At 43.2% G+C, this 24,210-nt stretch overlaps 1 protein-coding gene across 1 annotated transcript in view; it reads left to right on the top strand.

The window, feature by feature from the left end:
* LOC127567968 (filamin-A-interacting protein 1-like) overlaps positions 1–24,210 on the top strand; it is a 289,283-nt gene that overhangs the window by 121,194 nt on the left and 143,879 nt on the right. Inside the window, exon 2 of the mRNA XM_052011210.1 lies at positions 3,695–3,975. Coding sequence (XP_051867170.1) covers positions 3,695–3,975 — 281 coding nt within the window. The remainder of the gene's footprint in view (positions 1–3,694; positions 3,976–24,210) is intronic.

Consider the following 24,210-nt stretch of genomic DNA (forward strand, 5'->3'; position numbering starts at 1 on the left):
GCATAGAATGTGTTAAGCTCATCGGGAAGGGATGCGCTGTTGTTGGCGATGCTTTTCGATTTCGTTTTGTAGCCAGTTATAACATGTAAGCCCTGCCACAACTGATGGCTGCTTTTCCTTTCAGCTTGAACCTTGTTATGTCTGAAACTTTTTGCAGTTCTGATGAAAGATCATTGAGTTTAACTATGTCTCCTTTTTACAGATGAAGTCTTGCCTGATGAATGTTTCCAGTCTTCATTCCTGGTTAAGGCCCATTTGACATTCACAATCTGTTAGCTTCCTATGCGATACATGAAAGCTCTTTACTATTTAAATGTTCTAGACTTCTTAGCCGTGTATTCTGTACCCTGCTGCCTTCCCTCCCTCTCTACACCTACGAAGCATTCCCATAGATAAACCTGATTGGTTAAAAGCAATACTACTGGGAAGGTTGGTTTATCTGCTGTTGCTAAAGCCTCATTGCACAATAACTGGAAAATTCCAAGTGAAGTGCAGAGAATAATGAGGGAACCTTGGCCTAAGTTTTTGAGGACTACTTCATCTAAATTATGTTCTGTTGAATAAAATTAATTTTTCAGGCATCAAAGAGCTGGATTCATTTATTCAGCATCTCTGTTAGATTTTCTCTTTCACTGCTGGGCAGCTTCATATGTTTAACAAAAAGCAAAAGAAAACTAAATGCTACAAATCTGAAATAAAAGCAGAAATTGCCAGGGACATACAGCAGATCAGACAGCACCTGTGCAGAGGGAAAGGGTTAATGAGTCATCAAAGTGTTAACTGTTCCCGTTGCTGTCTGTAAGGAGTTTGTAAGTTCTCCCGTGTCTGTGTGGGTTTCCTCCGGGTGCTCTGGTTTCCTCCCACATTGCAAAGACGTACTGGTAGGTTAATTTGGGTTTAAAATGGGCGGTGCGGACTCATTGGGCCAGAAGGGCCTGTTACCACGCTGTAAATAAAATTTAAAAATTAAAAAAAATTAAAAATATGAGCATCCTCAGTATGCATTTATTCTATTATCCAAGAATGATCTCTGTGCAGTTCCATCTGAAACCCATAGGTGGAGTCTGAGAGTAAAAGACAAAAATGTTGAAAGCCTGAACAGACCAGTTCGTTGAATCTGCTGAACAGTACAAATTTTAAAAATTTTAAAACTTTTCAGCCATTATTGCTGTTGTTTAATTATTTTGTAAGATTGCATGTCTCGTACCTTCTTAGCAACATGAGAGGGAAAGTTACGGCGTATATGACTCTGCGATGTAATGGATAGTGTATTGGATTTCTACTAGTGAACTGAAAAGTAATTCAAAGGTTGTAGGTTCAACTCACAGCAGAGTTGTAAGTTGACAGTTTCAGTGATGGAATTTGGGTGGCATAGTGGTGTAGCTGGTAGAGTCTCTGCCTGTCAGTGCTGGAGACCCAGGTTCAATCTTGACCTCCAGTGCTGGAGTTTGCATGTTCTCCCTGTGACCACATGGATTTCCTCCGGGTGCTCCTGTTTCCTCCCACATCCCAAAGATGTGCAGATTGGTAGGTTAATTGGCTGCTGTAAATTGCATTAGTGTGTTGGTGAGTGATAGAATCTGGGAGGAATTGATAGAAATGTAGGGATAGTAATTATAGGAGTTGTAGGATTGGTGTAACTGGGTGGTTGATGATTGGCACGGACTCAATGGGATGAAGGGCCTGTCTCCCTGCAGTATCTATCTGAAATCTAAGTGACACCTCTAGGTCAGGAAGGCTTGATTGGCATGGACAAGTTGGGCTGAAGGGTCTGTTTCTGTGTGATATAACTCTACAATTCTATGACATATGTTTTCCTTTAAACTTTTCTGTGTTTCAGTACAATGATGAACTGATGCTAAGTTTAATTTTGGTAACTGATTTTCCATTGGCAACAACAACCCTGCTTTTTCTGTCATTCCAACCTTTGAATTACAGCTGTTGTTTAAAAAAAGTAACAATGAGGAAGAATTATTTTTGAGAACATTTTATGCAAAAGTTTGCACACAAAGATAATATGGCAGTGACACAGAAACATTAAAATTCTGACATTGCTGGAATTTTGAAGTAAAGAGGAAATATAACATCAGATGGAATCTGTGAGGAGAAGAACAGAGTTGATGTTTCAACCTGAAACTTGAACACCATTTATCAGCTTGATATCTCTGTAATACGATTCATGAAGAAGGACGGTTAAGTGGGAAGTTTCAGTTTCTAATCAAGTTTTCAGAGTTGACTAGGCATTGAGGTGATAGGTTGTGAGTCAATGCACTGAGGCATGTGCTTCTGTCTGTTCAGGATGGGGGGGGGCAGTAGTGAAATAATGTGAGTGTGGTCTTTGATCTATGCTAAGTACATGACTGCTGTTTCTGGCAAGTTGCCAGAAGACAAAACAAAATGAAGAGAAAATAGCTGGCTAACCAATAGGTGCTTCACTTAGCAAAATTTTGTAAACACTACAAACACTTTGGGATCTGCAGGTAATGAGTGAGTAAATATCCCTTTGATTATCACAATGATTGGCTTCCGTTGTACTATCTTGGCATCAAAGGTAGAATTTGGGGCTGCAGAGATATTATGGGGTCTTCACTTATGGAAATCAGAATTTTTATATACTAAATCTTGATTCTGAAAATGGGCACAATTAGAGTCATACAGCACGGAAAAAGACCCTTTGGCCCAATTGGTCCATGCCGACCAAGATTCCCATCTTAGTTAGTCCCATTTGCCCACATTTGGCCCACATCCCTCTAAACATTGCCTATCCATGTACATGCCCAAGTGTCTTTAATGTTGTAATATATCTGCCTCAACCACTTCCTTTGGCAGCTCATTCCTTATATGGACCACTCTCTGGGTGTAAGATTTGCCCCTATTAAATCTCTTCCTTCTCACCCTAAACTTATGCCCTCTAGTTCTTGATTCCCCAACCCTGGGAAAAGACTGTGTACATTCACCCTATCTATGCCCCTCATGATTTTATACACCTCTATAATATCACCCCTCATTCTCCTATGCTCCAGTGAATAAAGTCCCAGCCTGCTGAACCTCTCACCCTAACTCAGTCTCTCGAGTCCTGGCAACATCCTTATAAATCTCTTCTGCAACTCTTTCTAGCTTAATGGCATCTTTCCTATAGCAGGGTGATCAAAACTGAACCCAGTATTCCAAATGCGGCCTCATAAACGTCTTGTACAACTGAAAGGTAATATCCTAACTACTATACGCAGTGCCCTGACTGATGAAGACCAGTGTGCCAAAAGCCTTTCACCATCCTGTCTACCTGTGACGCCACTTTCAGGGAACCATGTACTCCAAGACCCCTCTGTCCTACAACACTCCACAGGGCTCTACCATTCACTGTGAAAGTCCTACCCTTATTTGTCTCCTCAAAAAGCAACACCTCGCATTTATCTGAATTAAACTCTATTTGCCATTCCTTGGCCCACTTTCCTAGCTGATCAAGATCCCTCTGTAATTCCTGATAACTACCTTCACTGTCAACAACACCACCTATTTTAGTGTCATCTGCAGACTTATTAATCGTGCCCTGTACATTCTCATGCAAATCATTGATATAGATGACAGATCGTAATGGGCCTAGAATCAAACCCGTGCGGCACACCACAATTCACCAATTATTGCCTACTTATAAAATTCCATGCCACCACTTATCCCGATATATTCTCTCCAGTACAGGTGGGGATGAGATCCCGGAGCAGTGGTGGGGAATCCCCATCCCATGGCCATGCTTCGAGCAATAACAGCCACGAAGATGACAAAGATGTTTGCACAGGCAGCAAAAAGAAGAACAAAGCTCAATGGCAAGGTTTTGGAGAAAAGACAGTGGGGCTCACGGGTCCTGCAAAGAAACCTCGGAAGTCTTTGGAAGAAAGTGAACGAAAAAAGAAGTTACTGGAACTCTCCAAAGATGACCTTCTGCGTCTGCTCAGTATAATGGAAGGAGAGATAGAGGTGAGAAGCATGTATGATACTTTTTTCAGAATCAAAATCAGATTTATTATCACTGACTTAAATGATGTGAAATATGATGTTTTGTGGTAGCAGTACAGTGCAAATACATAAAATTACTATAAATTACAAAAATAAATAAATAGTGCAAAAAGAATAATAAGCAATAATACAGTCGTGTTCATGGATTGTTCAGAAATCTGATGACGGAGGGGAAGAAGCTGTTTCTGAATCATTGAGTGTGGGTCTTCAGGCTCCTGTACCTCCTCCCCGATGGTAGTAATGAGAAGAGGGCATGTCCCAGATGGTGAGCGTCCTTAATGACGAATGCTGCCTTCTTGAGGCGCCACCTCTTGAAGATGTTCTTGATGGCATGGAGGGTGGTGCCCGCGATGGAGCTGGCTGAGTCTACAACCCTCTGCAGCCTCTTGCGATCCTGTGCATTGGAGCCTCCATACCAGACGGTGATGCAACCAGTCAGAATGCTCTCCACCGTTCATCTGTAGAAATGTCTTTAACATTTGCAAACTAGTATAATAAATTAGAAGCTGCTGTTAAATGATGATGCAGAGCTTGAACCAGTGAGTCCTCCCATTGAGCTGCCAATATCAACACACTGCATAGGGCAATTGGGTTAACAGTGTTGTGTGAACATTGTTCTCTGTGTTCTAGCAGCCATTTAGGATCAAAGAGAGTAGAGGCTGGGGAATGGTAGGCCATCTGTTTTCTTGGAGGCAAGGGATGTTTTGGAGTGAGGAGACTGGAAAAGGTGAGGGAGAAAATCATTTGGAATGAAAGAGAGCGACGTGCCCTCACCAAAAGGCAAGCTGCGATCGATTCCCTTCCCCATAAAAAAAAATCCAATTGCCATGCTGAAAGTAAATCTCGGCCAGGAAAATAAACGTAAGAAGGGCTTGTGCTTACATAGACTCTAATGTGATCAGCTGCCTCTGAGAGATTCACAGTTGAGGTAGTGGTTCCACCATGTCTGTCTTGATCTGAAACATGGCGGAAGTGTTAGCTGATCCACCGTGAACATATTAAAAGCATGTGATTTCCATGAACTCTGGGCTTTCAACAAATCACTATCTGTTACAATTACATGAATAATTAGAATCTGTGTCCATGATTTAAATTGAGATCTGGTACTATGACCATAAAGAGTTTTTTTTGAAACAGAAACTAAATAATGTGCTTCCTAATAATACACCTCAAATAAAATTGATAGGAAATTAGCAGGGCTTGCCAAAATAACTACCTCATCACTTATTCAATGCACACTTTACTTTGAAGTACCATAGGGAAGCAATAGAGGCAGCGATAGACAGGTGGGTCCGTAAACCTCCCACAGTTGGTTGTAGCAGAAAAATAATTCTTGGAATGGAGAATCACTCAGATTAAAACTAATTACCATGTGAAATGGCTTAGAGCACTCCTGAAGTGGAAGGAAAAGTAAGGGAATACCTGGTTCTGTTGTGATGGATGTGAGTAGTGATGAAGATGCATAGAGGTTTCAAGGGGATATGGACAAACTGAGTGAGCGGGCAAGAACACGGCAGATGGAGAATGATGTGGAAAAATGTGAGGTTACCCACTTCAGTGGATGACACAGAAATGCAGAGTGTTTCTTTAATGGTGAGACATTAGGAAATGTTGATATTCAAAAGGACCTTGCTCCTTGTGCACAAGTCACTGAAAGCTAATGTTCTGATGCAGCAGGCAAGCAGGACAGCCAATGGTATAATGGCTTCATTACAGAAGGATTGAGTACAAGAACAAAGATGTCTTACTACAATTATATGTGGCCTTGATGAGACCACACCTGCTGAACCATCAATAATTTTGGTCTTCTTCCCTAAAAAAGGATACACAGTGCAGCCCGCATTATGGAAGGGTTGCGTTCCTAGAAAACCACCCATATCGTAATTTTCTGTAATGCAAACCCTTGACAAAATTTGTTATTTCTTTCATATTTTGTGTTTATTTAGTTATTTTTTCTCACATAAAGTCTGTAAGAGTGAATTTTTATTCCATATTTCAAATTGTTTGGCAGTGATTTTGTGAAATCGTAGGGTGAATTTCCATGACCAAAACTGCAGGGGTGCACTGTACTTGTTACAGAGGGAGTGAGGTGAAGATTCCGGGGATGGCCAGGCTGTTGTGGGAGGAGAGATTGAGCAGGCTAGGCCTCTAAGATAAGATAAGATATCTTTATTAGTCACATGTACATTGAGACACACAGTGAAATGCATCTTTTGCATAGAGTGTTCTGGGGGCAGCCGCAAGTGTCGCCACGCTTCCAGCGCTAACCACTACACTACCGTGCCTGTAATGTTTCTGTAATGTTTAGAAGAATGAGGTGTGTCCTTATTAAGAAGTACAATACCAGAGAGCTCAACAAGATTGAAGGATGTTTCCCCTCGCTATCGAGTATAGGAGTCATTACAAAATAAGCGGTAGGCTATTTAGGACTGAAATTAACAGAGTATGGTAAATCACTGAAATTCTCTCCACTGGAGGACTATGGACACTGAAGTATTGATTTCATTCAGAACAGATATTGATAAATCTTTGTGGATATCAGAGGAATCAAGGAAAATGGGGGTAGTGTAGGAAAATGGAGCTGAAAAAGATCAAGCAGGATTTTGTGGATTGTCCTGCCCTACTCCTATTTCCTACTTGCTTATAACCACAGAAAATGTGGGTGTGCTGTGTTGTTTCAAATAGAAGTGAAATAATGTGTTGTTTTACATTATGGCGGAAGCTGATCAAACTTTAATGCCACTATAATTTTTTACATAAGAAGTAGGAGCAGGAGTAGGCCATCTAGCCCAGCGAGCCTGCTTCACCATTCAATAAGATAGTGGCTGATTGACTGCAGACTCAGCTCCACATACTTGCCTTTTCCCCGTAACCCTTAATTTCCCTACTATGCAAAGATCTATTTAACTGTGTTTTAAATATATTTAATGAGGAAGCCTCTATTGCTTCCTTGGGCAGAGAATTCCACAGATTCACTACTCTCTGGGAAAAGCAGTTCCTCCTCATCTCCGTCCTAAATCTATTCCCCCAAATCTTGAGGGTTCTAGTCTCACCAACTTTCCTTTTCTTGTTCTTTAATTTGAATAAGTTACCAGGACACAAAGGCTGTCCCCTGGCTGTACTCTGGGAGGTTGTAGCGTGCTCATTTTTCTCATCACCACTATCGGCGGGCGCTTTGCCATTCGCTTTGCCATTCGCTGAGGACAGATATCAATACTAACAAAAAGCTTCCATCATTAGCACCTGGTGTTGGCATCAAGGATCTCCAGGTCAAGTACAACATGGGCTTCATACGCAGCAAAGGAAACCATTCTGATGCTGACTCAGGCCTCACTGGTGTCAGCTTTCCCATGTCTGCCATCCCTCCTCTTTTCTCCCACTCAATTCGTGCAACCCTTGTCACTGAAATTGCCAACACTCTGTGTTATGGACTGGCTCCTAATAAAACTAAGTGCAGATTTATTCCTTTTCCAGGAGAATTTAATTTTTGTGAAGATCTTCTCCTGATTACAACGCTGGTTACAGAATTGGCCATGTAGGGCTATAACCAGATATGTGACTGGCAGTAATGTGTAATGAGGATTCACTTTCAGTGGAGAGTCAAAATATCTAATACTAGAGGACAGGCATTTAAGGTGAGAGGGGGCAAATTCAAAGGAGATGTGCGGGGCAAGTTTTTTTTATACAGAATGGTGAGTGTCTGGAACGCATTGTCAGGGGTGCTGGTGGAGGCAGATATGATAGAGGCATTAAAGAGGCTCTTAAACAAGCACATGAATATGCAGAGAATGGAGGGATATGGACCATGTGCAGGCAGAAGGGATTAGGTATCATTAGCTCAACTAGTTCAGCACAACATCATGGGCCTGTTTCTCTTGTAGTACCACAAAATCCAATTAGAAACAAACTGTTAGCAGTTTTCTGTTCTAGCTTGTTCCCAGTGAAAAATGGGATGCAATTGCCCAACCTTAGGTTGTACAGGACTCAGAGAGATTGAGAAAAAAGCAGGTTTTCATTTTGATTTGACTGAGTTGAACCCAGGGGTGAAGGAATAAAATGAAGTGAAATGATTTATTGTATCGTTAGGGTAAATGTTGCAAACTAATTCTCCAACTGTGAAAAGCACATCCAGGAATTTGGAGGTCAGCCTGCTGCCAACACTTTCGGTCCATTAACTTTAATCCTGTGGGAACTGCTGCCTTCCAGAGAAAAAACTTAAAGCTGAGACCGCAAGATGTACCCCATTATCTTCATTATGTTAGCACAGGACCGACACGCAGAACACCAAGCCAGGAACGTGTTAAGCATAACACTGAGTCGTGTGGGGTTGTTGGCATCATGACACGGCCCACACTTACTGAGGTTGCACGTGAGGGGGTGGTCATTTGCCTGCTATCCACACTCAAATCCAGACCCGTCGTCTGATTTGCTACTCGGTTTGCATGTGGCAAAGTGCCTAAATCCTACTCTGAAATGGCCCTGAATCAGCCATGATTTTACTGTGTGGTGGAGCAGGTTCCATGAATGGCTTACTCTTGCTTCTGGTTCTAATATTCACAGAGAGTTATACAGCACTGAAACAGGCCCTTCGGCCCAACTCGTCTATGCCAACTAAAATGTCTATCCAAGTGAGTCCCATTTGCCTGCATTTGGCCCACATCCCTCTAAACCTTTCCTATCCCTGTACCTGTTTAAATGTCTTTTAAGCATTGTAATTGTACCCATCTCTAACACTTCCTCTGGAAACTCATTCCATGTACCCACCACCCTCTGTGTGAAAAAGTTTCCCATAAGATTCCCTTTAAATCTTTCCCCTCTCACCTTAAATCTAGTCCTCTAGTTTTAGACACCCTTATCCTGGGACAAAGATCTTCATATGGAAGGCCTTGACTGAAGACAAGGTTGGGGAAAGAGCTCCATCCACTAACAAAGTTGTCATTGAATTTAAAATAATTAAACAAAAAGAAAATAAATAGTTCTAATCCTTTTTAAAAATGATAAAGGATTAAAAATATGAAAATCACTTAAAATGTTGATCTAAAGTAGGGCTGCCTATGTCTTGAACCACAGGAGATGGGTGGGATTTTTAATGAATATTTCTCCTCTGTGTTTACTGAGGAGAAAATCATGGTTACTCAAGAGATATGGGGAACAAATGGAGGTGTTTTGGAGGGCATTCATATTACCAGAGAGGAGGTATTTGCGGTCTTACAGCGCATTAAGATGGGTAAATCCCCAGTGCCTGACTGAGTGCATCCTTGGACTTTTAGGGAGGCTAGAGAAGAAATTGCGGAGGCCCATGCTTAGATATTTGCTTCATCGTTAGCCACTGGTGCAGTTCCCAAAGACTGAAAGGTGGCTAATGTTGTTCCACTGTTTAAGAAGGGTAGCAAGGACAAGCCAGGGAACTACAGGCCGCTCAGCCTGACATCAGTGGTAGGGAAGTTACTGGAGGGAATTCTGAGAGACAGGATCTACCAACATTTGAATAGACAGAGTCTGATTAGAAGGAGTCAGCATGGCTTTGTCCGTGGAAAGTCATGCTTGATGAACCTTTGAAGAGGTAACCAAAAGGGTAGATGAGGGTAGGGCAGTGGATGTTGTCTATTTGGACTTTGAACAAGGTCCCGCATGGTAGGCTCGTCTGGAAGATTAGGTCCCATGGAATCCAGGGAGAGCTAGTTAGGTGGATTAAAAATTGGCTTGGAGGTAGGAGGCAGAGGATGGTGGTTGAAGGTTGTTTCACGGAATGGAGGCCGGTGACTGGTGGCATGCTGCAGGGGTTGGCATCGGGACCCTTGTTATTCATTATTTATATAAATGATTTAGATGCAAATGCACAAGGCTTGATCAGTAAGTTTGTGGATGACACAAAATTGGGAGGTGTTGCTGATAGTGAAGAAGGTCATCATAGATTACAGGGCATCTTGATCAGTTGGCGAGGTGGGCCGAGGAGTGACAAATGGATTTCAATACAGATAAATGTGAGACGATGTATTTTGGAAAGTCAAACCAGTGTAGGACATTACTATGAATGGTAGGCGACTAGGGAGTGTATTGAAACAGAGGGACCAAGGAGTACAAGTGCATAGTTCATTGAAAGTGGCGTGACCAGTAGACAGGGCAGAGAAAAAGGCATTTAGCACGCTGGCCTTCATCAGTCAGGGCAGTGAGTGTAGGAGTTGGGACATTATGTTGCAGTTGTAGAAGTTGTTGGTGAGGCCGCACTTGGAGTGCTGTGTACGGTCTTGGTCACCCTGTTATAGGAATGACGTGGTTAAACTGGAAAGAGTGCAGAAAAGATTTGAGGATGTTGCCAAGACTAGAGGACCTGAGTTATAGGGAGAGGTTGGCCAGGCTAGGTCTTTATTCCCTGGAACGTAGGGGAATGAGGGACAACCTTATAGAAATGTTTAAAATTATGAGAAGCATAGATAAGGTGGATGGTAGTAGTCATTTCCCCAGGGTAGGGAAGTCCAAGACTAGGGGGTATAGATTTGGGGTGAAAGGGGAAAGATTTTAAAGGGACCTGAGGGCAACTTTTCCACACAGAGGGTGGTGAGTATATGGAATGAGCTGCCAGAGGAAATGGTTGAGCAGGTACAATAGTATCATTTAAGAAGCACTTGGATAGGTACATGGAGGGGCGGGGTTTAGAGGGATATGGGCTGAACACAGGAAATTGGGACTAGCTGGGAGGGTACCGTGGTTGGCATGGACTTGTTGGGCTGGAGGGCCTGTATCCATGCTGTAATGCTCTCTGACTCTAAAGCAAAAAAGCCTAACTTCCATTCCCCTTTGATTCTTAGGGATAGGATTTATGAGCATTTGGAGAGCCATGGCTTAATTTGGGACAGTCAGCATGGCTTTGTACGGGGCGAGTCACGTCTTACTATCTTGATTGAGTTTTTTGAGGAGGTGATGAAGGTGATTGATAAGGATAGAACTGTGGATTGGTATTGGTATTGGTTTATTATTGTCATGAGCCGAGGTACAGTGAAAAACTTGTATTGCATACCGATCGTACAGGTCAATTCATTACACAGTGCAGTTGCATTGAGTTAGTACAGAGTGCATTGAGGTCATACAGGTAAAAACAATAACAGTACAGAGTAAAGTGTCACAGCTACAGAGAAAGTGCAGTGCAGGTAGACAAGGTGCAAGGTCACAACAAGGTAGATTGTGAGGTCAGAGCCCATCCCATCATATAAGGGAACTGTTCAATAGTCTTATCTCAGTGGGATAGAAACGGTCCTTAAGCCTGGTGGTATGTGCCCTTAGGCTCCTGTAATGTCTACCTGATGGAAGAGGAGGGAAGAGAGATTGACCCGGGTGGGTGGGGTCTTTGATTATGTTGGCTGCTTCACCAAGGCAGCGAAAGGTAAAGACAGAGTCCAAGAAGGCTGGTTTCTGTGACGCGCTGGGCTGTGTCCACAACTCTCTGCAGTTTCTTGCGATCCTGGGCAGAGCAATTGCTGTACCAAGCCGTGATGCATCCAGATAGGATGCTTTCTATGATGCACCTATCAAAGTTGATGAGTGTCAAAGGGGACATACTGAATTTCTTTAACCTCCTGAGGAAGTAGAGGTGCTGGTGAGCTTTCTTGGCCATTGCATCTATGTGATTTGACCAGGACAGGCTATTGGTGATGTTGTATACATGTATTTTTAGTAAGGTGTTTGAGAAGGTCCCACATGGTGGGCTCAACCAGAAGATTGAGATGCATGGGATCCATGATGACTTAGCCATTTGGATTTGGAATTGCTTTGCCCATAAAAGACAGAGGGTAGTGGTCGATGGGACTTATTCTGACTGGAGATCCATGATTAATAGTGTTCCACAGGGATCCGTTCTGGGACATCTGCTATTTGTGATATATATAAGTGGATTAAAACGTGGATGGTGGGTTAGTAAGTTTGCAGATGATACAAATATTGGTGGTGTTGTGGATAGTGTAGAAGATTGCCAAAGGATACAGATGAATTTCAATCAGTTGCAGGTATGGAAAGAAATGGCAGATGGAGTTTAATCTATCAAAATGGCAAATGGAACCAAGTGTGAGGTGTTGCACTTTGGGAGATCAAACATAAAGGGACACTACACTATTAATGGCAGGACCCTTAACAGTGTTGATGTACAGGGGGATCTTGGGGACCAAATCCATAGCTCCCTGAAAGTGGCTGCGCAAGTTGATAAGGGTGGTAAAGAAGGCATATGGCATGCTTGCTTTTATTAGTTGAGGCTTTGAGTTCAAGAGTCAGGAAGCTATGTTGCAGCTTTAAAAAAATCTGGTTAGGCCGCATCCACATTTAATTCTGGCTGCCCCATTATAGGAAGGATGTGGAGGCTTTGAAGAGGGTGCAGGAAAGGTTTACCAGGATGCTGCCTGGATTAGAGGGCATGTGCTATGAGGAGAGGTTGGACAAACTTGGGTTGATTTCTCTGGAGCAGCAGAGGCTGAGGGGAGACCTGATAGAAGTTTATAAGATTATGAGGGGCATAGATAGAATAGACAGCCAGTGTCTTCTTCCCAGGGTTGAAATGTCTAATACTAGAGGGCATGCATTTCAGGTGACGGGGGTAAATTCAAAGAAGATGAGCGAGGCAAGTTTTTTTACACAGGGAGTGGTGGGTGCCTGGAATATGCTGCCAGGGGTGGTAGTGGAGGCAAATACGATAGAGGCATTTAAGAGGTTCTTAGGTAGGCACATGAATGTGCAAAGAATGGAGGGATATGGGACATGTGTAGGCAGAAGGGACTAGTTTAGTAGGCTTTTAATTACTCATTTAATTAGCTTGGCACAATATGGTGGGCCGTAAGGCCTGTTCTGGTGCTGTACTGTTCTATGTTTTATGTTTTCTGCAGGTCTGGAATCCTCATTGAAATTGGTGGGGTTTTGGGTCCTCTCCAGGTCTGAGTGGCAGTTTTGCTGTGTGATCCTGGGGAATCCCAGTAACACAGGGCTCCATGGGGAGTCCACAAGTGGAAGTGGATTGTGGTGATGGATTCATCCTTACCACCCCTCCCCCCCCCACATCTGTCAGTAAACCCCAGACACACAGCATTCAGGACATCAGTTTGAGTGGCTGAACACTGACAGTTGCCCTTGGAGCTGACGGCCACAACCAGCACCATTTATCCCATGTATAACATGAAAATGATGGATAGGAAAAGGCCAGCTGATCCATCAAGCCTGCTCCACGTGGTTTCATTGCCTTAATCATCATGATTCCCAACATATCATCCCCAAGACCACCCAGGCAACTCAAGAGAGAAAGGAAAAGGATTTCAAGAAACCAAGACCTACTCAGGTTAAAAAAAAACATCTGGAAAACTCCTCATCTGGCCTCCTTAGATAATTAAATCTAGGTCTTGGAGACCACTCTGATCATGATTTATGTTACTACCTTTGGATCTTGTGATCTGTGTCCCAGCTTGCATTTGGGGCTTGCTGTAGATCTTGTAACTTCTTCTCTGGAAGAATAATTTCTTAACAGCTTAACTAATTCTGATCTTGCTTAAAATAAAAACGGAAAATGCTGGAGTGAGTGAGTCAGGCAGCATCTATGGAGATAGGAACTGAGTTAATATCTCAGGTTGATGATCTTTCTTCACAGATACTACCTGACCGGCTGAGTATCCCCAGCATTTTCTATTTTTATTTCAGATGTACAGTATCCTCAGTTTTTAGCTTTTCATTTAGTCTTTGCCTGAGTTATATGTAGAACTCCTGGTCTCCCTAACCCATCCAGCTACAAGAAACCTCCATGTGAGTATTCTCCCATCTCTTCCTGTTGTTGAGACACAAGAGACCGCAGATGCGGGAATCTGGAGCAACAAATAATCTGCTGGAGGATCTCAGTGGGTCAAACAGCATCTGTCGGGGGAGAGGAATTAGAATTGGTTTATTATTGTACTGAGATACAGTGAAAAACCTAATCGTGGACGAAGAGATGGTTAAGCAAAGGATATGGAGGGAAAACCATAAGCAGGAATGGTGAATTGAATGTACAGAACTGAGTTCTTGGCTGAGGCCAAACTAGGAGGCCTGGAAACAGAGCTGGAAGCCTGATGCAGGGTTTCGACCCGAAACGTCGACAATTCCTCTCCCCCCACAGATGCTGCTGGAACTGCTGATTTCGTCCAGCAGGTTGTGTGTTCATTTGTCTGTGTATACAAATCCCACATTACTCCCTCTAAAGGTGGGGATAAACTGTCTCTTTGACTCAGGGGAAAGGTTGCACCTCAGAACAAAGCAAGGGGCAGAAAGCATCAGTGGGAGTTACCTATAGGTCCTCAACAAGTAGTGGGAGTGGTAACATAGAGCAGTGAATAAATCAGGAAATCAGAGGTGCCTATAACAAGAATAATACACTAATCACGAGGGACTTCAATCTACACTGGGCAAACCAAATTAGTAGCAATCATTTAGAGGGCAAATTCATAGTGTATATAAGATGGTTTTCGTATTAGTATTTTGAGAAATCAAGTAGGGACAGAGTATTTTAGATATAGTTTTGTGCAGTGAGAAAGACTTAATCAAAAATCTTGTAGTTAAGGATCTTTGAGGGAAGAATGACCATAATATTATGGAATTTTATATAAAAATTGAAAGTGACTTATTTCAATCCATAACCAATCTGAAACCAGAACAAAGCAAAGCAAAAATATGAGACTGGGAGTGATGGATCAGGAGACCACATTAATAGGGATGACAAGCAGCAGCTAACATTTAAAAAATTAATACATGGTTTACACAAATATATATCCCCCTACTGGGATAGAAACCCAATAGGAAATGTGGTCCAATCAAGCCTGACAAAAGAAGTTAAAAATGTTACAAGATCAAAGGAAAATCTTATAATGTTGCCAACAAATCAGTAAGCCTGAGAATTTGAATGTTTAAGAATTCAGCAAAGGAGGATCAGGGCATTAATACAGAATGGGAAAAATGTACACAGGAGTGACCAAGTGAAAAATATAAAGCCAGACTGTCAGCTTCTATAGTTAAGTAAAATAGTAAAGATTAGCAAAACTTACTGTGGGTTCCTTACGGACTGAGAACGGAGACGTTACGTCAGAGAATAAAGAAACAGCAGAGACAAGAAGCAAACATTTTATGCCTGCCTTTGTCGAAGGAGGAACAGAAAACCTCCCAGAATAACTGGAGATTAGGGGAATCACAGGAAATGGAGTGGTGTAGGAAACTGAAGCTGAGGTAAATGATCATCCTGGATCTTACTAAATGATAGAGGAGGTGCAGGAGGATCAATAGCCTACTTCTGCATCTATTTCTTATGTAGAACAGCTCTAGAATGAGAGTGGAGCTGAAGGAGATTAGATGAGTGAAAAAATAGGACTGGAGAAATGAATGGGACTAAAAGACAAAAAGCTCCAGAACCTGATAACCTGCATCCTAAGGCTTTGAAAGAGATAGCTGTGGAGATCAACCATGCACTGTCTGTCATTGTCCAAAATTCCATCAAATCTAGACTGGTTCTCACAGATTGTTGGATGGCAAATGTAATTCCATTATTTAAGAGAGGAAGAAAAGAAGGAACAGGGAACTACAGAGGAGATAACCAGACTACAGTGGTGCAGCTACCCAAGTTCAATCCTGACCTTGGATGCTGTCTGTACGGAGTTTGCACATTCTCCCTCCCCCTGTGATCATTTGGGTTTACCCCAGGTGCTCTGGTTTCCTCCCACGTCCCAAAGACGTGCAAGTTGACAGTTTAATTAGCCGCTGTAAATTGCCCCAAGTGTGTAGCATCAAACAATCTGCTGGAGGAGCTCAATGGGTTGAGCAGCATCTGTGAGAGGAAAGAAATTGTTGATGTTTTGGGTCGAAACCCTGCATCAGGACTGGGGCTAATGTGTGACCCACAGACTGCTGCAGGTTGGGCAGGAGGTGCCTGATGGGCTGATGGGAGTTTGGGAGATGGTACCTTCTTCAATGCATATATGTTAAATACTAAATAGTGTAATCATTCCTGCAAGACACAGAAAGATGTTGTCAAAGTAAATTCATTAAGGTTCACTAAAGACAATGTAAATCCTTCAGCAAGCACAAGTACTTTGATAATTTTATTTTAAAATAACAGGTTCCATTTTGCGCACATTTTAAACACAATGAAGATCACGTCAGGCACTGCAGGTTATTTCATGTGGATTTGCACTTGGTTACCTCCACAAGCTGTACTAGAGGCAGCATTGTTCCCATAGGAGGGAAAGGTCATTGAGGATAATTCTGGCCGAGCCTAAGTTTCAGAGCACTGCTTGCCTCTGTGCCTTGAGAGTATGGTCTCAGCCTTGAGAAGGCCTTGAATCTTTTCCATGGAGGTCCCACACTATCAGCAGAGTGCAGGCTTAAGGCTGACAAAATATATGCTTTCATTGGCAAGGAAATGCTCCCTGAAGGTTCCACAAACAGCAGCCATTAATCCACAGTAATACCCAGACTAATCTTCAACATTTCCTGATCTGAGGCATGAACGGAAACAGGAAACAATGTGTAAAAATTTTACCAGACTCCTCTGTCATCATTTTTGTTTTGTGATGGAGAGTCATTTGCAACCACTCAACTCCCCTGAGAAACAAGTTTTTATCTACATCTTAACCTGGTATTTCTGAGTGAGGAACTCTGGAAATGTCTGCTTCTGTCTCATGCCCTTAAGACTTTCAAATGCATCAGCACCAAAGAATAAAATAATGGCAAAGGTCTGTCATGTTGCTATCAGGAACCACACGCGCTGTAATATCGTTTTGTTGGAGGAGCAATGAGAATGCTGAGTTGTGAGAGCTCCCTTTTAGCAAGAATAGAGACATTAGTGGAATGTAAACCAGAGAGTGGCTGTGATTGCAGAGCCTCGAAGCTCTACAGCTCCTAAGATTTAACATTAATGTTTGTTAATGCTGCAGTCAGAGGGAAGAAGTAAAACACTGTGGATTCAGAGAGCTGTGGCTGATGGAGGAGTGGGGTTGGCCTTGGATTCTGGTTCTTTCCTTACCAGCGTCAATCACAAATGTATTCACTTCATGGCACTGCTGGTTATGTGAATAATCAGGAAGCAGCAGATTACTTGCCGTGTTTGCGAATATTCCAAGCAACGTTTACAAAGAAAACACAGCACCCTACAATTAATGGCACTTGTGGAAGGAAGGAAGAGGGAAATTGTTCAACACCAACAATAGCTCGGAATACTAAAACAAAATAAAATTCACCAAGAAGGCCCACTATAATTTGCTTTAAAAACAATTGAATAATTGAGGGAAATTGGATATTATAGTGAATAGCACTGAATACAAGGAAAGGCTTGCAATAATGGTCTGTGGTCTGAAATGTAATCTTTCTCACTGACTTGGATCAATCTAGCAGATTGCAAGAAAATTGTCACATCTCAGAATGTTGTGCGCATGTCAACTGCACCCTTCTCCGAAAAGAGCCTCCTAAGAGCTGTGGAATCTACTGTGTTCAGTTACTTTGCTGAGGTTCAGGTGCCACTTTGTGTATGTCAGTTGTGGCTCCTTTTTGAGCAGAAATTCAAAGCACTTTTTCCTTGGAACGTAGGAGAATGAGGGGCGACCTTATAGAAGTGTTTAAAGTTATGAGAGGCATAGATAAGGTGGATGGTAACAGTCTTTTCCCCAAAGTAGGGGAGTCCAAACCTAGGGGGCATAGGTTTAGGGTGAGAGGGGAAAGATTTACAAGGGACTTGAGGGGCAACTTTTTCCACGCAGAGGGTGGTGAGTATATGGAATGAGCTGCCAGAAGTGGTTGAGGCAGGTATATCATTTACCAAGCACTTGGTTAGGTACATGGAGGGGCGGGGCTTAGAGGGATATGGGCCGAATGCAGGAAATCGGGACTCGCTGGGTGGGCACTGTGGTCGGCATGGGCTGGTTGGGCTGATGGGCCTGTATCCATGCAGTTTTGCTCTATGACTCTATGACGTTTTGCTGGTCAAGAGATAACAGGCATACAGTAGCTGAAGAATCCCCACTTTAGAACGAACTGTGAATTGTGGCCATGCCCACCAACTTACCCAATAACAATTGCTTGCAGGACAGAGTTAATGTTTCCAGTTGATGTCCTTTCCTCAGAGATGGTCCTCCCCTACTCTTCTTCAATTGAAACATGTGAACTTTCCTGATGCATGGTCTTGACCCGTAACATCAACAGTTCCTTTCCCCTCACAGATGCTGTTCAGCCTGCTGAGTTCCTCCAGCAATTAATTTTTTGCTCCAGATTCCAGCATCTGCAATCTCACATGCGAATTTCTATCTTCACCTGAGAGGGCAGACAGGGCCTTCCTGTAACAACTTCTTCTAAAGGCTGCTTCTTTCTCATCTAATCCTTTTTTGGGATGAGTGTGTCATTGGCAAGGGCAGCATTTATTACGCCTCCCTAAATGCTCTCGATAAGTTGATGGAGAGTCACCTTCTTGAACCACTGCAGTCCTTCTGGTGAAGGTGCTTCTACAGAGCTGTTGTGGAGGCAGTTTCAGGGTTTAGATCCGGTGATGATGAAGGAACAGGAACATATTTCCAAATCAGAATTGTGTATGTGGCTCAGAAGGGAACCTGCAGGTGGTGGTGCACCATGTATTTGCTGCCCTCATCCTTCTTGCTGGTAGAGTGTGCCAGCTACAAAGTGCAGTCACTGTGGGCTGGTGGTATAGGGATGGAGCGTTTAGGGTGGTGAATGGGGTACCAATCAAATGGGCTGCTGTGATGGAATACTCCCCACTTGCCTGGATGATGTTGAACTTCTTAAGAGCCATTGGAACTGCACTCATCCAGACAAGTGGAGAGCATTCCATCTCAATCCTGGACTTTGCCTTGGAGTTGGTGGTAAGAATATGGGGTTTAGGAGGTAAGTCACTTGTTGCAGATTACTCAGCCTCTGGCTATGCTTCTGTGGCTGGTCTGATTGTGTCTCTGGTCAGTGGTGATGATACAGGTCTTGGCGATGGAAATCCTTTTGATGGTTAGACTCTCGCTTGTTGGGATTAGTCATCGCCTGGCACTTCTGTGGTGCGGGTGTTACTTGCCACTTATCAGCCTGTGCCTGAATGTTGTTGAGGTCTTGCTGCATGCAGAAATGGGCTGCTCCACTTGCTTAGGAGTTACCAATGGACTTGAACATCGTGCAATCATCAGTGAATATCCCCATTTATTGATGAAGCAGCGAAAGATGGTTGGGCCCAGGAAACTACCCTGAGGAACGCCTTCGGACTGGGATGATTGACCTTCAAAATCCACAACCATGTCCTTTGGGGTGAGGTATGACCCCAACCATAGAAGTGTTTTCCCCTTGATGCCTATGGACCAGTTTTGCCAGGGCACCTTGATGCCACACTCAGTTGATTGCTGCCTTGATGTCAAAAGCAGTATCTCTCAGTTCACCTCTGGAATCCAGCTCTTTGTCCACATTTATACAAAGCTTGTAATAAAGTCTGGAGCCGAGTGGTCTTGGGGAAACATAAATTTGAATACAGGCAACCCCCACACTACCGGGGGTGGGGGTGTGTCACCAGAAAATCGTTCGTATCGTGACTTTCCATTATGCAAAGCCACATCATCTCCACATGCGCCAAGAAATGCAAACAGAAAGTAAAATAAAAATTGACAAACAGATTCAGTGAGAGCGAACTTTATTTCATATCTCAGGTTTTTGAGTAGTGGTTTGTGAATTCGGTAAGAGCAAATTTCCATTACTTGAATGGCTGTAACACAGAGGTTGCCTGTATTGGTGAGAATTAATTGGTAAAAACTGTTGATGACAGCTTCCATCACTGTGCTGATGATTACCTGATGACTGATTGGGCAGTAATTAGCCAGATTGGATTTGTCCTTCATTTTGTGAACAGGATATACTGGGTCAATTTTCCACACTGTCGGGTAGATGCCAGTGTTGTAACTGTACCCGAAACAACCTGGCTAGAGGCAGCTGGAGCACAGGTCTCAGTCATACAGCTGGGATGTTGTCTGGTCCTGGAACCTTTGCTGTATCCAGTGCTCTCAGTCATTCCTTGATATCACCTGGAGGAAATGGAACTGGCTAGAGACCAGCTTCTGAGATGGTGGGTATCTCTGGAGGAAGCCAGGATGGATCATCCTCACAGCACTTCTGGTTATACATGGCTGTGAGTGCATCGTCCTTGTGCATATAATATAGCACTTATAATCCTGAGCTCCATCATTGTTGAGGACAGGGATGTTCTTGCAGCTTCCTCTTCTGTTTAATTATCCACCACCATTCATGATTGGGGACAGCAGGACTGCAGGTCTGTTGATTTTGGGATTGTCCACTGCTAGTTGTTTTTGCTGTTTTGCATGTATGTAATATAGCTTCACCAGATTGACACCTCATCTTTAGGTATGCATTGTCCTCCTCCCAGCATTTCCTCTACACTGTTCATTGAACCAGGCTTGATCCCCTGGCTTGCTGGTAATGGTAGAGGGAGAGATATTCCAGGGTATCAGGTTCCAGGTTGTGATGCTACTGACATTCCACAGCACTGTGTTGAACTGTCAAATCTGTCCTGTTCAGCATGATTGTTGTACCACAGGACTTTCTCAGTACTACCCTTGAGTGCCAGCTTAGACTGGGTGATCAGTTCTTCTGGAGTGCAACTTGAGTCCACAGCCTTCTGACTCAGAGATGTGGGTGGTGTCAAACTGAGCCAAGTCCAGCACATTGTACTAAACCTTGTCACCTGCTGATGTCAAATCATTTCCGCACGTGCTCAGTCACGCACTAAGACACACCAAGTCAGGTACACTTGATGCAAGATGTGTGTGCTGCATGTGCTAGGTTTACAGGGAAGTAAGGTCTGTAGCTATGATGAAGGACTCCCTCAGATTATCAAAGTGCCCCAGTACTATTTTATACTGCGATCCTAGTCCGGCCACTGTCTGTAAGGAGTTTGTACATTCTCCCCATGTCTACATGGGTTTCCTCCGGGTGCTCCGGTTTCCTCCCACATTCCAAAGACGTACAGGTTAGGAAGTTGTGGGCATGCTATTGTTGGCGCCGAGAAGCGTGGCGACACTTGCGGGCTGCCCCCCAGATCACTACACAAAAAGATGTATTTCACTGTGTGTTTCAATGTACATGTGACTAATAAAGATATCGTATTTATCTTATCTTAGTGCAACAAAAATCAAAGAAACCTTCCAATGATTTTAATTCTGTTGAGAGTTTCAGCAAGAGATTGTGAGCTTTCAAGAGTTTGTTGCTGAGAAATATTTCCCCAATTACTATGAATGTCATCGTCTATATTTACCAGAGTAGGTTGATCTTTGTTGTTGATGGATATAATAACTTGTTGTTACTGTAATGTTCTCAGGCCACTATTCTTGCTGGAATGATCTCATTCTGTAAGAATAGACTCAACTGACTGAATAATTCCTTTGAGAATAAAAATAGAATCTCTCTTTCAAAACAGAAGAAGATTGAAACTACACTGTGACTATTTGTAACAAATATGTCATCCCAATTCACTTCCACTTACATTACAGACCAGGCCTTTTAAAATAAACAGTCCTTCATTGAACAATTGAGGAATGAATTTTGTTCAGAAGAGGTAGCGCATTTCAGTCCTTTCCTACTTATGAGATCTGTGGATATGAAAGTGTCTGTGTGTGAGGTAGAGCAGTTAACCCACAGACAACAGCAATGTGTATAGCAGATCCTTCATAGACTGGATCTCCCTTCCCAGCAGCACTATAGAATCCCTTCATCTGCAGTCATTCAAGGAAGTGGCTCACCACCATATTCCCAAGGGCACTTAGGGATGAGCAATAAATGCTAGCCTTAATACTAACTCCCAGATCTGAAAGATAATTTTTAAAAAAATGTCTTTAACATGCAGTAAACCTCCAATAATCTGGCACCTTTGGCACTGGCAGATTTTCCAGACTATTGGATGTTGTTCCTATTATTACCCAAGCATATTTTTATTTCACTTTTTTTAATGTTACACAGCAGTATAATACATTTTCCAGTGAACCTGCCCATACTCCTGACCCCTGGTGTTCTAAGCCCCACCCCTGGGTCCCAGCACCCACCGTACTCTGGACCCCCAACTCTGGCTGCACACCCTAATTGCACTCGGGACCCCCCCAGCTCATGTTCCAGACTAATGTGTGAGCCTAAACCATTTGGATTTCTGAACAATTGGATGCTGGATTGGTGGAGGTTTACCACAAGCTCAGGACACTTCACAGAAGCAATCCTTAGGAAAACCTGACACCAAGATACATGAGATGATTTCAGTAATCATGAACAAAGGAAGAGAGAGAATTTGAAAAATAAATTTTATTATAATTAAAAAGTATACACAAGTACAAAAAAAGAACACAGTGCATGGCTCTTTACATTCATAGTGTCACTCAGTCTATGTATTCGCAGTGTCATTGGTTCTATACATGAGTAGTGTGAGAACATTTTGTGTACATCGTCCATTTTGTGGCCCCCTGGGGTAATACAAACTTCAGTTGTTTGAGGGGCTTCTCCACCAGACCCTGACCCTCAAGGTCAAGTGGCAGAAGAACCTTTGACTGCAGTCCTTCACCACAGAGCCTTTGCATTGGCTGTACTAAGCTTCAGTGCATCCCCTAGTATGTACTCCTGCAGCTTAAAATGTGCCAGTCAGCAGCATTCCCTCAGGGACATCTTGTTGTATTGGAAGACCAACAGGTTTTGGGCAGACCAAAGTGTATGTATCACTGAGTTGAGGATATTCCAGCAACACTTGATGCTTGTCTTGGTGTTTGCCCCTGGGAACAGCCCGTAGATCAGAGAGTCCTCTGTACGTTGTTGCTTGGGATGAACAGCGACAAGACACTTTGCATCCTTCTCCACACTGTCTTTGCAAATACACAATCCACAAAGAAGTGGGTGACCGTCTCCTCCTCACTGCAGCCGTCCCAAGGGCAGTGTGCATTGGGAGTAGATTCCGACTGTACAGGAAGGATCTGACAGGGAGAGCCCCTCTCACTTCTGGCCAAGTGGGGTATTAGTCCCTGTTGGTGAGTTCTGGCGATGATGCATATTGCCAAATGGTTTGGACAGTCTGCTCAGGGAACCACCCTACAGGTTTCAATTTGTCCCACAGTATCTGCAGGATGTTCCATGCTGACCCACTGCCGATGGACTTGTGTTTTTCTGGAAGAACATTTCCACAAAGGGCAGATATAGCAGCAATGTCCAGCTGACTGGGACAACACAGCAACAGGTCCAGACCTACCAGTCTGAAGACTGTTCAGATCTAGGCTGAGGTTCTGCTTTCAGAATATCCTCCTGCCTCTCTCACACCAGACTCTCAGAATGAGTAGTTTAGTAGTTAGCCTGCGTAGGAATGTTATTTTCTCTTATCCCTGCCTCTGTATAATCCTGATGGATCATTGGATTTGATACGGATTTGAGCAATTTTCACACGTGTCTGTAATTTGCAGAGAAGCACTGTTTTGCAAACAAGCACAGGGAGGAAGAATGTGAATGATTTACAGTTGAGCCTGTTCTGAGTGGAAAACTGTCAGGCTGAAAAAGTGCAAGCATCGGCCAGTGAAAAATGTGAAGTCATAAAACCAAAATCCTTCAAACATCTGGCCATTTACTGCTTTAAAATGTATTCTACAAGCTGCTTATTCTGAGAACAATTACCTTTCAGTCTGGTGCCAGCAGGCAACGTAACTTTCTGTTGTTATATTGGCTGAGCCGTGCTGACCCAGTGCCTGTGTCTGGAATCATTACTCGGGGCCCGGCCACATCCGCACTTACCTGGGCCAGCTGTGAAGGGTCTGTATCACTGGCTTGGAACGCTGGAACAATGAGCAAGTCGAAAACATCTTGATACCCTTTGACAGCTGGCAAAGCTGGGAGTAAGGCTTTGCCGGCTGTCAAAGCTATCATTGAATAATTAAAAACACATTGACAAATATCAACAGAAATGCTTATAAGTAATTGAAACATTAAAGTAGTTTTAAGAAGTAACTTACCTTCTGCTTTGCATTCTAAATCTTTGCTCAGAAGTCCTCACTGAAACTGGTGGGGCCTCAGATCTGCCCTGGGTGGTGTATGGGAACAAGACCAAGACCCAGACCTGGACCCTGAAGGGCACTAACAGGTTAAGTCTTCTCAATCTGTTTGTGAGTCCCTGACCTCCCAGTGTTTATATGGATGTCC

Source organism: Pristis pectinata, chromosome 3, assembly GCF_009764475.1.
Source record: "Pristis pectinata isolate sPriPec2 chromosome 3, sPriPec2.1.pri, whole genome shotgun sequence".
Lineage (NCBI taxonomy): Eukaryota > Metazoa > Chordata > Chondrichthyes > Rhinopristiformes > Pristidae > Pristis > Pristis pectinata.